Source organism: Hipposideros armiger, unplaced genomic scaffold, assembly GCF_001890085.2.
Source record: "Hipposideros armiger isolate ML-2016 unplaced genomic scaffold, ASM189008v1 scaffold_542, whole genome shotgun sequence".
Lineage (NCBI taxonomy): Eukaryota > Metazoa > Chordata > Mammalia > Chiroptera > Hipposideridae > Hipposideros > Hipposideros armiger.
Window position 1 is genome coordinate 261,556 of NW_017731892.1, and position 13,893 is coordinate 275,448.

Sequence of the window (13,893 nt, forward strand, 5' to 3'; positions counted from 1 at the left end):
GCGACTCACGGCAGCCCAGCTCCAGGTTGAGCTGTTGTTCAGCATCTTAGCTGTGGAGGGCAGTGTCACTGGCCCTCATATGTGGGATCCGGACCGGGCCCTCTGGCATCCCAAGCCAGTTCTTAACCATCGCGCCACTCGGCCGGCCCCAATATTGCTTTTTAATCACAGCATTTAAAATACTTTCTTTTCCAAGCTAGTCAGGAAAAGTCTTGCTATTTTTCTCCCTAATCACAGGAGCACTTAATAAACAGTGAATAATAAGGTAACGAATTAGGTACTATAAAAAATTTTGACATACTGTGAACTGTTAATTATCACTGTAGGACCACAGTAGTTCACCATGAAGATTTTTACTGATTTACAGCTATGATTTTTCTTATCGCCTTTCATACTCCCCTAGTCCCTTGTACACATTACTCCACTGGTTCAATGTGATCGCCAAGAATGTGCCACGTCTAAGACGATTGTACTTGTCGGTTTGTTCATCTTTCTCCCTCTATTAGGCTGTAAGCATTTCCAGGACAAAAAGGATTTGTTTTGGTTCTTCTTTAATCTGTAGAAACTAGTACAGGGCTTGACACACAGTAATTAGCAAGTAAATACTGAGTGACTATATGAATGAGTATGTGTGTATACTTCTCTAATCGGCACATATGCCTAGACACGATAATTTCCTTTCATGAGAAACAGTTGAATTTCTTAGACATTGTTAAAATCTTATTTCAAGAAACATCAACCCAAGCATATTATTCTCTCTCTCTACAATAACTTCCTGCCATTGACCTCTTCTCCTCTGAGTTTCAACAATTCATTTCTGTGATTTAATAATTCCAGCTCTAACATCTTAGTTACACTCTAGTTCCCTATTCCCAAACATCAATAAAGCTAACATGAAAATGCACACAGAATTAATTATTCTTTTCCATCTAAGCCCGTGGTAGTGAAGTTCAATAACTACACTAAGAATCTTGGGCTACTATTTTCAGTTGTTCCTTTTTATACCACAGAGCTACTCGCTCACAGCCGTGATCTCTCCGTGAAAAGCCTGTCAGCCTTACCGCTTCCTCTTGGCCCCACTGCCAGCCAGCCTCGCCTGGGCTTCCAGCATCCCCACCACGATGCACACAAGGTCAACTTCATGATCTTCTTGTCTCTCATGGTTCTTCTTTCCATCCTACATGTTGCTGCCAAAAACTTTTTTCCAAATCATGTGCCTTCTCAAAAAAGTGTATTACCTTTCAATCGAAAACTGATAAAAACTAAAACGGCTCTTCCCGTAGGTGGCCTGAGGTGACCTCTGAAAATGGCTCACTATTCGCTTGACCCAGAGAACCCCACAAAATCATGTAAATTGAGAGGTTCAAATCTACGTGTTCATTTTAAGAACACTGTGCAACTGTCCAGGCCATCACGGGTACGCATATCTGAGAAGCCACCAAGTGTCTAAAGGACGTCACGTTACAAAAGCATTCCGTCGTTACAGTGGTGGAGCTGGGAGGTGTGCTCAGGCCAAACTGGGGTTGGATGCAGGGTCGGTAGCTGAAAAAGAGTGCAGAATTTTTGCTGCACATACTTAAAAACGCAGTGATGCTCAACCTACGGGTTTAGATGTAGACTCTCTGGTCATTGAGCACAGCCAGGTGAACAAAGCCACCAAGATGCTTTGCGGAGCTTACAGAGCTCACGGGCGGATGAACTCTGACATGAGCTCTCCCTGCCACACTGAGATGCTCCTCACTGAGAAAGAGCAGATCGTGCCTAAACCAGAAGAGGAGGCTGCACAGGAGAAAAAGGTCTCCCAGAAGAAACTGAAGAAACAAAAACTCATGGCCCAGGAGTAAATTCAGCATCAAATAAACGCTAATACAAGTAAAACAAACAAACAAAAAGCCAAAACCAAAAACCCCACAACTAAAACATTTTGTCCAACCTGAGAAGCCCCTAAAATACGGCACTATCCCTTTTCACCTTATATGTGTAAACCACTGTACTGTGCCAGGAGTTTTGGAAAAAATACAATCCCCACAATTTAGAGGATTATCACCCTTCTATTTTCAGACAAGGAAACTGAAATTATGATTAACCACTTCCTCAAAGCCACAAAAATAGGCCATGGCAGGATATGGGATTAAGCCATAGGTCTGTCTTGTTCCAAAGTTGTACCCAGAGCACAACGCTGACTTCCTAAAACGAAACACACAGGACATACTTCCACTTACTCCGTTCATTAAAGAAAAAGGGAACCTCCATTTATTGAACGCTACAAGGGACTTCACATGTACTATGTCATTAAAAATCTCAAAACAATCAATAAAAGAGGCATTACAATCAGCATTTACTAGCACACAGATTAAAGCTTAGCGATGTAAGGCGCTTTCCAGGAGCTACTCAGCAAAAGTAGCGGGCAGAGCCAGGATGTGAATCCAGGCCGGCTATCGGAAGCCATGCTCTTTCCAAATCTCTGTGGTACCTCCTACTTCTCTAAGGTTAATCTCCTCTTTTCCCATATCCTTTAAGACAGGTGTTTGTAAGCTTTTTCTGTAAAGGGTTGTAAAATAAATATCTGCGGCTCTGTGGGGCATACAGCGTATATTGTACGTTATACTACTACTGGACTCTGCCACTGGACCATGAAAACGGCCACAGACAATAGGCGGAGGAGCGTGGCTGTCTTCCAATCAGCTCTCTTCCCAGAAACAGGCAGTGGGCCAGCCTTCCTCCATGGCTGCAGTGTGCCAACCTCTGCTTTAAGACATTCTGTTCTCTGGTACGTATTCATTAAGCTCATTTCCAACTCTGTGATTTTGCTTTAATATCCTCTCTAGCGTAAATGCTTTCCTGGCCCTCACTTATATTTATCCTAAACTCAACTCATCCTTCAAACTCGCACTGACTCTCTACCGTTCCACCTCACACTGCTCAGACGAGACAAACTCTCATTCTTAATTCACACAGCAACGTCAATGGTTTAACACTCAAATGTTTGTAGTTGTCTCAGGTCACTGATTATCAAAAATGGGGTCCAAGCAACAGCAATGGCTTGTCCATCTCTGTTAGACATCAGATTAACATATACTGCATATTACACATTCAGTGGTTAATTCATTTAACTCGTAAAGTATACCGTCTTAAATTAACTTTAATTTTACATGAGCAAAAAATATATTTCTTCCTCCTACCTTGAATACTGCTTCGCATAATTAAAACATTTTTATTATGAGAACAGTGAAATGATAAACTGAGTAAATGCTTACTAGAATAGGAAGTAGCGTCCATCTTTCCAACTTTAACTGGAGAACCGATGCTTTTCATCTCAAGACCAACTTCATTCCAAATCGGTTCCAGTTTTTTACAATGACCACACCATGGTGCATAAAACTTGTTAAAAAAGAAAAAGAAAAAAAGACAACCACTAAACCATTGTGCTACTATGAATATCAATCTTAATTTTTAAAGAATGTCTTGGACTCAATTACTTGATAATAATATTTTAGACAAAAAATCTAAATATAACTTTCCAAGTGGTTACATAATAAAACACACACACGTAAACCTAAACTCTGAGCAGTGACACTGCTTTAAGTTCATTTTAAATGACTACTGCTATGTATTTAAAATAGATATATGGTTTACAATAAAAACATCTTTGCTTTCTAGTATGTCCATGTTATACATAAAATGAGAACACTAAATACACATACACACTCCTTAAGTGTTAACAATACACATCAATCTATTTCTACTACAAAAATTCAAACAAAGTAGGTGACTTTGCTGCTGTAAGTGTCACCACTGATTAAGACACGGGAGACCAGTAAGAGGACTGGCCTGGCAGAGGGCAAGTCAGGCTGATTAAACCAAAACCACGTTCTTCCTTCTTCAGAAGCGCAGATGGCTGGATGGTAATCAGGTGCCTCTAGTTAAGGGATGTAACAACCTGCTTGCTGTACTCGCATGAAATAAGACTTACCTATTTTTTTAATATTACACTACGGAAATGTTCAAACACATACACAAAGCAAGAACTAGACAATGGGCCTCATGCTCCACTGCCTGGCTTCAGTAATTGTCAACTTGCCATTGTTCTTTCTTCTCTTTTGCTGCGACTCTACGTTTTTTACTGAGGCAGGTAAAAACGAATCCGAAACATCATAAGGTTTAAATACATCCCAAACTTGAAAGTGAGGAAAGGAAGCTGAAAATTTGACTTTGCTCACCATTAAGATGAAATACGATTTTGACTGCCAAGTGATATTACTATACACAATCTCTTGGACAATACGAAAAAACAAGGGTGAATTCTGTAATAAAATCATACCATAACCCCTCTCAGACATAATCCACTAGTCGATCTCATTAGAATTTCATCAAAAACAGATTTCTTGCCAGGAACCTTAAAGCACCGAGGTCCATTTTAATATAAAAACCCAAACAGTACTACCTGAGAAAACAAATTGAGTAATATACATAAGTACTAACTGTATACATATGGGTGGAGAGTAAAAAATAACACTCAAAATGGTAGGGGTGCTTAACTAGTACAAAAAATTTACATACTCACATCTACAAGCCAAATGTCATCTTTTCGATTGTCTTTAAACCTAAAAAACAAAAAACAAGAAAACAAATCTTTGTCTCCACTTTACAACTCAATAGTATACGTGGGGATAATCAAGTCATAAATATAGGACAAATTTGCTCAACAAATTTTTATGTAAAAACTTGACTCAGTGACCTGTGTATCTTATCCACTGACCATTAGTAAAAGTGGAGAACTGATCAATGAAGGGGGACTGGGAGGAACACGGGCAGACATGGGCCTCGGCGCCGGGGCCCTCTGCTCCGCACACCTGGTGCTCACAGCTTGCACCGCGGGCCTGTGGCTGCTCGTCTTACGAAGGAAGGTCTGCTGGTCTTTGGTTGCCCCTGTTGGCATCTGGGAACTTGAATTTCAGTTCCTGATAATGGTGGCTCGCTGGTCCTACACTGTGCAGACAATGTGGTTTTGTGAGAACAGCTGCTTTCCTTCTGGGAGTCTGAAATTTGGTACCTGTAGGCAGAGAGGTGCTTATATGCTCAACCCCCAATAAACACCCCTGGGCACCGAGTCTCTGAAGAGCTTCCTTGGTACATCACAGTTCACATGTGGTCCCAACTCCTGAAGGAGGAACAGAAGTGCAGCCTATAACTCACCCCACGGCCTTTCTTCCTGATTTTGCTGTCCTTTCACTGTAATAAATCATTGCTGGGACCCTGACCTTAGGCTGAGTCTTGTGATTGCTCCTAGTCAATCTCTGAACCTAGGGGTGTTTTTAGGGACCCTGACACCATATGCTAGTTTCCTACAGCTCAGTTCTAATCATGTTACTCTTATCTGACACCTTGTAAGGCCCCCTCCCACCACAAATAAAAAAGTACAAATCACTACACTTATCTGGTTCCAACTTACCTTTTCACTCAAATGTAAGCACCTGTGGTGTCCGGTCACACTCTGGTACTCATAACAGCGAAGTTCAATGTTTGTCAGACTTTCTACATTCTTTCCTGTTAAATCCTACCCAGAATGCCTTCTTAAATTCCTCAGAGCTAGAAACAATCTCTCCATGTCTTCTTTGTCCTATCTGATTACCAACTTCCACATGTTGTCATTATTCGCATATTATCCAACTGTAAATATGCTAATCGAGGAAAGAAGTGTATTTGTTCCATCTCCTACTGCTTTGCATGACAAATGTTCTCTGGCGGTATTTTAATGAGGTTCTTAAACCTATAGTTTGAGAGAGCGCATCCCCTGCATCTGAGCTCTTAGGTCCAAAGGTGCTCTCACCTGTCCACCTGCGACAGCCTGTTCTATACCACCAGCAAGAACACCCTAATAAATCCCCCAGGTTGGTGGTGAGCCCAGATCCTTAGGCTCTGCTCCCCTTGTGGTTTAGGAAAAAGCTCCTTTTTATATACTGATATCCGTCCTATAGAGCAAGTGGCAGGGACGTGGCATGGTTCCCTTAAGCAAACTGTTGTACCAGGGTTCTCTAATTGATGGGCATTATTCTTGAGGACCTTGTAGGCAAAACCCGAGCTCTGCACCCAGAGATCAATGGAGGACGTTGCTATTTCCTACTACTTGATGTTTGTCAGCCATCCTCCTCTCCCATCAATCTGTCTTTGGGAAGGAGGTGAAGGGTAAGGAGGTCCGTTACAGGCTTCCCCACAGAGACGGAGTGTCAATAATTGTAAAAGGGCACAGGACTGAAGGAAGCAGGCAGACACCTCAGTCAAACATGTGGCACTAAAGCAAAGCACCCCACGGGGACCGCTGCTCTGAGACCGCTGGCTGCTGTCCCGAGGTGTGCAATCCAGGCTGGGGAAGTCGTGTCCCCTCCCATCTGCTGACTAAACCTGCCCTTTAATTGTTCATTGAAATGCTCAACCACCCCGGTGGATTAGGGGAGGTATGGGGCTTCGAGAATGCACTGTGTGTCCCGTGACTAGGCCCGCTGATGTGGCCTTGAGCCACGAATCCAGAGCTGTTAGCAGATGAAGTGTGCTCAGGGGACCTGACAGGAAACAGAGTTCCCACAGGGCCCGGAGAGCATGGCCCGAGGCAGTGGAATGCAGGGGGGTGGCCAGGCCACGTCCAGAGAAAGCGTCCACTGCAATCAGGATCCAGGGGACACTGGACAGGAGGAGGGGCCCAAGGTGTTCTGTTGGGATTGCTGTGAAAGCCCCAGCCCACTCACTTGGAGTAATCTGTCCCTGGGGAGTGATTTTAGTATAATCCAGGGTCTGACGAGAGGGGCAGCTTTCCACGCTAGCTTGGTGTACTCTCATCGTGCGAGCCGGCCCGTGCGTGCCGGCCCCGTCTGGGATGCGGGCTGAATTTCCGGGGCCCATCCTCTCCTCAAGCTGGGAGGCAGTTTACTGCACATCTGCCTGCTCTGGGATGAAGAACAATTCCGTTTCCGTGTTCAGCTGAAAAGCACAGAGTGCTCCTTGGTTATGTTTCTGTCGCAACAGGGGCCTTTCTGACGAGCACCACGTACGTAACAAAACTCTTATTAGGCGTAGAAACAACCTTCATTCAAATGTCTCATCTTCATAGGGGGTCCTGTGTATATGCCACAAAACCAAATGGCCAAGCCATTAGCCACGGCACCGAGGCAGTGAAAATCCAGCAGTGCTTATGTGCAGGGCTGGAGACCGGCAGGGCAGACAATCATACAGCCGACCACGCGTGAAGCTGCCTGCTGTGAGAAGGTCCTCTACCACTCTGGAGAAGGACAGGCCTCCGTCAAGTTGGGTGGCAGCCACACCCAATTCCATTCCAGTACAAGTTCACCAGGAGGAACCATCAGGGGTGATCCAGGAGATCTCTATTTCTGGGTCTCCATTGGGCTACAGGAGGCTCCTGGGGTGTTATTCCTTAGAGGTGGAGGGGCGCCCATGAGATCTTCTCATGGAGTTGTGAGATGCCAGCTGGGCTCCGTATGTGCCATTACACTTCACTACAGATTCCAGAGCTGACCCTATTCAGCAATGTGACTGGAATTTCTGCTCGTGAGTTTACTATTGAGCTTGTCCACCAAGGCCCAATGGAAGGCCAGTACGAACCTCTCAAAGGGCGTGTGTGCTGCAGCCCACTTGGGGAGCTTATGGGCTCATGCTGGCCTATAGTCTTGCCCTTTTGCCACAGGCTCCATTCAGTGAACTGAGAGATTGCAGCGACGTGTAACTCAAATGGCAGATATGGGGCCATGAGGTCCAGGAGAAGGGAGGCCTGCTGGCCTGCTGGAAGGCCTCTGCGGTGTCCTGTTCGTTGGGGCCCGACTCAAAGGCAGTGGCCTTTCTGGTAACCTGGCAGATGGGTGCCATCAAGATCGCCAATGGGTTAGGTGACAGCATCAGTAGCTAAACAGGCCACGACCCCTGGGCCTCTTTTCTGTTTTGGGTCAGACAGGGCCAAAAGTTTGGTAATGATCTCTTCTGGATGAGATGTGCTGCTTCCCAGGTCACGCCCAGGAGTTTCAGTTGTGTACCAGGTCCTTCTACCTCGTTCGTAGTAACGACCCAGCCATGTTGCCACTTGTTGAGGCGTCATGGCATCGTCTTTGTTGTGCCCTGCCCTTGTCTAGGCCCTTTGGGAGTTGTCACCAACACAGTGGAAGGCCAGTGCTCCCTCTAGGAGAAGCACTTTCTCCCGACCACGAACTACCCACTGACAGCAGACAGGTGGGGAATTTAGGGTAGCCTTGCAGACGGGCGTTAAAAGCATGCTGGAATCCATTACAAATGAAGGCAATTGATCCTGATCAGCCCAGTGGAGGTGATACTGAAAAGGTCTGCGATGTCAACTGCTACAGAGCAAGCTCCCGCTGCGAGCCCCTTCCTGATGTCAGGTGCTATCAGACTCAAGGGCAGCGCTATGGTACCCTGAGGTACCTATAATCGAGAGTCTCCCAGCACCCAAGGCTTATGCACGAGCCAGACGGGGCTGCTGAATGGAGGGTCTGCAGAGCTCTCTGGCTTCCTTCAGCTCAGCAGTCAGGACAGTTATTTGTTCCCTCGCCAAGCAGCCAATATTATTTTTTGGAGACAATGACACTAGGAGCTGGTGGTTGGGTAGGTTCCGTCTTCCATATGCTCCAGTTAAGATGGCCCTAAGTACAGCACTTCCCACGGGGCTTGGGGACAAAGGTGAGCAGGAGTGCACACAGATAATGCATGTATCCCAGTAATGCATTCAGCAGTGGGGGCCTGAAAACACTCACCCAGAACCAACTGAGGGCAAGGGTGCTGGAAGTGGTCATCACGCACTCAAGACCCGAGAGCATTATGGGTATCCTCCTCATCCTGGAAGCACAGGTTGTAGGGGTCACACTCACCTGGGCACTGATATCCACAAGGCCTAAGAGGTGCAATTCTCTCCACCTCCCCAGTGAACTCTGACCTCGGCATAGGCTCTTTAGCCCATCAGGGGACAGAGGGGCCTCACCCTGACAGCTTGTCAAGGTCTGGACAAGCACTGCAGGGCTCTCTGACTCATCTCTAGACTCACTGGGCAGGATGGCGGGATAGTACCTGTAACAGTCACAGGGGCTGTCAGCGTGCTGACCCTAGTGGGGCCGCCATCACAATCCACCCTTCATGGCCTGGAATCTGGTCACGAGGTCCGTGCTGAGAAGCCTCTCAGGCCCTCCTTTGAGGCTCTGTTACCAAGGAACCAGCCCTGGAGATCTTCTCGGAAAGGCTTCACCTGGGTGACTCAGAGAGGGTGCCGGTTCCAAGTCTTCTGTCACTCCCTGGGCTGATCCATCTGTGCTATCTCGTGGCGGCTGCTTTTCCCATGACTGGAAATGTGTCCGTTAAGGGTTGGACTGTGTCACAGACCAACTAAACCGATTTCACGAGGACACTGGATCTGGTAACAAGCAGGAGCAGCAAGGACACACCTAGACATCGAGTCTGGTTAGCAGTCTCATTAGCCACTGCTCCTAATCCCTCGTGGCCGACCCCAGGGATCCCCAGGGTGGCTGGCAGGGCCTCTCTCCACAGCCTCTGTGCACGTGGGCCAGGCCTGCTTTGCAGGGATGGGAAACGCATGGTGCTGAGCCACATCTGGCAGAGTCCACAGAGCGCCCGGCTGAGGAGGGTGAGGGTCTGCGGGGTCTGCACCTGCTCCTCCCTCCTCCGCAGGCAGTCGCTGCTGTTAGGGCGCGCTGACGGGGAAGGGCTAAAGTGACGCAGCTCAACCAGGTTACCTCCCCGGTAACAACGGCTCCCCTCAGAACCAGAAGGTTGCTGCCAACAATCTGCCAGTACCCCGCAACGCCCACAGCAAGGCGGGTGAAGGGCCCCACGGGCCCCGAGGCTTTCTGCTCTCCACAGCTGGGCTGTGCTCCCCTGACCACCCGGCTGATACCCCAGTTCTGTGGTGGAGGAGGGGGGGGTCACCGAACTAGGACAGAAGCCCAACTGAAAAGGATAATCGAGGCTTTATTCACTTACTGCGAGAAGCCACACCAAGAGGCCCCCCCCCAAAAAAAACGGTGCCAGTTCCTCAGTATCCATTTTGACAAGTGGAGCAGCACAGAGAGAGGAAGTCATCTCACTGCCGTGGGGCTCTGGGCCAGAGAAACGGAGAGGACAAAGGAACAGGAGTGGAAAGGCAGGGAGTCCAAGTAAGGAGGTCTCGGCAGAGACGCCCAGGAAATGCCTTAGGTGAGTGCCCCCAACCCCCCAACGCCCCCCAAGGCAGCTGGGCCAGGGATGCAGACACGTGTATGAGCACGGCTGGCCAGGACGCCGGAGTCTGTGACTGCAACTCGCCGTGCCCGAGTTTGGCGTGGGGAGGCTGGCTTCCCCCTTGACGGCTGCCGGGAAACGCCCTGTAACTGCCTAAAAGGTCACACGAGGGTCTTGGGCTGGAGTAGGACGCCACATGCTGTAATCATGGCCCTGTGACTAACGCTGTGGTGCTATGAAAGAAGCTTCTAGAACAGTTCCCCAAGTCCAGCACCCACTCAGTGGTGATTAAAGCAGGAAGAAACAACAAAGTAAAACAATAGACTATAGAAGCGCTTGCCACCGTGTTTTTGGTCTCCTAACAGTCAAATTTTGAGCACAACCCCATTTTTGCACATTTTTATAGCACTTGGGACGACTCCTAGAATCAAATTAGTGCTGTATAAACATTGGTCATTCCAGCCTGTGTTAAAAGGTCAGAATCATGCCAATACTCAGAGTTGGAAGAAGGTAACCTACTATTTAAAAATACATATATACTCACGATTCATCTAAATCTTCTACAAATCCTTTGCAGAAAGCCATATCGAGTAAAAAAACTGAAAAACACAAAATGTATATGATAAACGGCCTGTACTACATGCTTAGTCACCGATAAAGCATTTTTTTTTACAAGCTACCCAAAAATTCATCATTGAGCCATCCCACCGCACAAGTGATACAAAAAACTAACAGGTCACGTGTTTAACCAATACTTCCTCTTCGTGCAGCCATACTGTGACAGGCAGGTTACGCTAGTAAACCTAAGACACAGAGATTGTTTTAAAGTGTACTTTTACGCTTTTGACCGTTTTTCCTTTTGACCATTCCATCTTTTTTTGGAGGATAGATAGAACTCATTCTTCTATATTTCTCCCTTTCCTCCAGCAGCAATTATCGCTTCAGTATAAACTCCAGATGCCATTCAAAATACTATTAGTTCCTCCCCCCCACCCCACCCAAAATGTACAGCTAGAAACATCACTGAGCTGCACCTGTTACTACTTATTGCAGCCCAGCGCCGGGCGCGCAGCGCGAAGGAAACGGCTGCACAGCGAGCCCGCACACCTCCGTGAGCACCCGAGTCCCCCGTCCGGCATGAGGAGGCTGCGACAGGCCGGCACACACGGGTCAGGGTCGCCCCGCACCATCCCGACCACCTCGCCACGCCTGCCCGTGGCCGTCGCTCTGCCGGCCCCCTGGGTGGGTAAAAATGACTCAGACGTGACAAGCCAAAGCGTGGTGTGGCTACAAGCTGGGACGGCCGCATCCTTCGCGCCCCTCAGCGAAGTCAGAAACTTCCCGCAACGCTGAGCGTCAGAAGCACACGCAAGGCAGCCGCGACTTCTCCGCCCCTGGCACTGGCCTCCCGCAAAGAGGCGCGGCTGGGGGGGGGGAACCCCAGGCCATCTGCTCGGTCGGGACGAGCCATGACGGCGGGGTACCTCTGCGGACACCGCAGCCTCCCCCGCGCTTTCGGCCTGAGACGCCAAACCAGGCCCGACCCCACCCGCGGGAGGGTGCCCGCGCCCACCCGTAGCGGCCCCGCGCGGGCTTCACCTGTGGCGCAGAGCCGCAGGGCGGCCCCGCGTTTCCGAGGTGCCATGGTCGCCGCAGGAACGCTGCAAGCGGACTCTGCCGAGCAGAGAGAAAGACGCGGGCGGCCGCCGCTTGCGCTCCCGGAAAGGGAAGCCCGGGCGCGGTAGGGAGCTGGGCGCGCGGGGCGGGGGCGGGGCAGGCCGGCCTCCAGGACGCTCCCAGGGCCCCGCCGGCCTCTGCCTCTGAGCATGCGTGGAACGACAGCGCGTGCGCAGCACGGGAGCGCATGCTCAGTCGCCACCTTAAAAAAAAAAAAAAAAGCCCGGGCGCGCTCGGCGGCCTCTGGGAGCGTGGGAACCTAGCGTGAGGGCGCTGCTGTGAGAGGGCGGGGCGGAGGGTGTGGCTTAGGGGGCGTTTCCGGGAAGTTAAATACCCGCTAAACTTGAAAAAGGACGTAGACTCCGACAGAGTTTGACGTTGAGTTCCGCTAGATATTTCCCTTGCTGCTCACATCCAGTCACGATCAAAGTCCTGAAGAGATAAGGTGTTAGCGGTGGTTAGAAAGGATAGGAAGGCTATGAATTGCTGGTGACCTTCCCTATATTTCAAAAGTGATTGTGGACTCTTTGAACCAGTTTGCAAAGCGGGAGACCTGTCTCATAGTAGAAGGCTCTATTAAGGCTTTTTTTTTTTGCCAACTAAAGGAGCCCCATTTTAAAAATGGTCTTTAAAGCCTGAAAAAATGAATTTGATCATAGGATATATTTTTGGATGACTTGTTCCTCTGTGTTTTCTTTTTGAGATAAGTTAAAAGACTATAAGATATTTATATTGCTATCTCTTTCTATATAACAAAGATGATTTATAAAAGCGATGGGGTTTTAGATGATGGTTCCTGCAACAGTCACTACATTTAATTTATACGAAGTTTTTATAGGACATAAAATGCCAGAAGATTTATATTAAGTCAGTTATTGAATGTGTGTTATGAGACCAGAAAAGGATTGTGATGTCAGCCTTATTCCTTAGATTGAACCTTAGGTTCAAAATTCCAACAGGCAAAAATCTCATAAACATTGCTATTTCCAATGACTATGAGATTAAATGATAATCTGAGAATAAGCCCTAGGTTTCATCCCTTTTACGCATACAGCATAGTACCCAATGCGGACCTTTAGATTCAAATACATATTTTTAAAATTGAGCGTCTATTCTAAGAGTTTAACTTACATAAATATTCAGTCCTCTTAAAAGTTCTCAAAAGAAATATAAATGAGGATCCAGGAGCTCAGAGAAGATAATTTGCTTAATAACTAAACATGATGGAGTTGCTCTTTGAAACAAGGTCTCAGACTACACTGCTGCTCAGAATTTCTTTCTGTCCTGGAATGACCTCCATCCCACTAACCTGTCCTGTCAGTAATCCTGTTTTGGCTAATGGTGCAAAGGTTTGACCAGTCACTTTCCTGGGAGGTATGCTGGGTACTTCCCAACTTAATATTTTCCATATCCAACTGGTCACCACATCTTGCTACTTTTGTCACCTAAATATCTCATGCATCTGCCCCCCGTTTCTCCATCTCCATTATCCCAGGGTCAGGTTCTGGTCTTTTCTTACTTGGATAATTGAAATAACCTCTTAACTGGACTCCAGGCTTCTACTTCCATCTTCCTCCAAGCCATCCTGTGCATTAATTGCTAGATAGGTATTTGTATTTTGGGATTTCAGAAATACAAATCGAAACAGATGACTTCAAACATTAATGCTGCTCCCTGGAATACAGAATAAAATCATAGATTTGTACTATGTGCAAATAGGTTCATCGTCTATTTTCTCCAACTTCTCTCCCACTAGTCAGACCCTCCCCAAACTATGCACACCAGTGACAGTTCCCTGCTGAACCAGCCATGCAGTTTTCATCCCATGTACCTTTTGGAAAATAATCTTCATCATAAGTTCAATTGAATGTTACTAGCAAAAACTTCTAGGTTGCATTTTCTTTTAAAAAGGCTTTACTTTTGAAAAAGCAATTGTAGGTTCACAGCAAAAGTGAAAGTACAAAGACCCGC

At 47.5% G+C, this 13,893-nt stretch overlaps 1 protein-coding gene across 3 annotated transcripts in view; it reads right to left on the bottom strand.

The window, feature by feature from the left end:
- TMX3 (thioredoxin related transmembrane protein 3) overlaps positions 1-12,068 on the bottom strand; it is a 38,893-nt gene extending 26,825 nt beyond the window's left edge. Inside the window, exons 1-4 of one of the 3 annotated variants that reach the window (XM_019668904.1) lie at positions 11,845-12,068; positions 10,790-10,844; positions 4,565-4,604; positions 3,258-3,381 (exon numbers count right to left, since the gene is read on the bottom strand). In XM_019668904.1, the coding sequence (XP_019524449.1) occupies positions 3,258-3,381; positions 4,565-4,604; positions 10,790-10,844; positions 11,845-11,890 (265 nt within the window). In that variant the 5' untranslated portion in view covers positions 11,891-12,068. Of the gene's footprint in view, positions 1-3,257; positions 3,382-4,564; positions 4,605-9,081; positions 9,448-10,789; positions 10,845-11,844 lie in introns of those variants that run through there. The other 2 variants (XM_019668903.1, XM_019668905.1) reach the window with 2 other exon arrangements.
- Between the last annotated feature and the right edge of the window lie 1,825 nt (positions 12,069-13,893).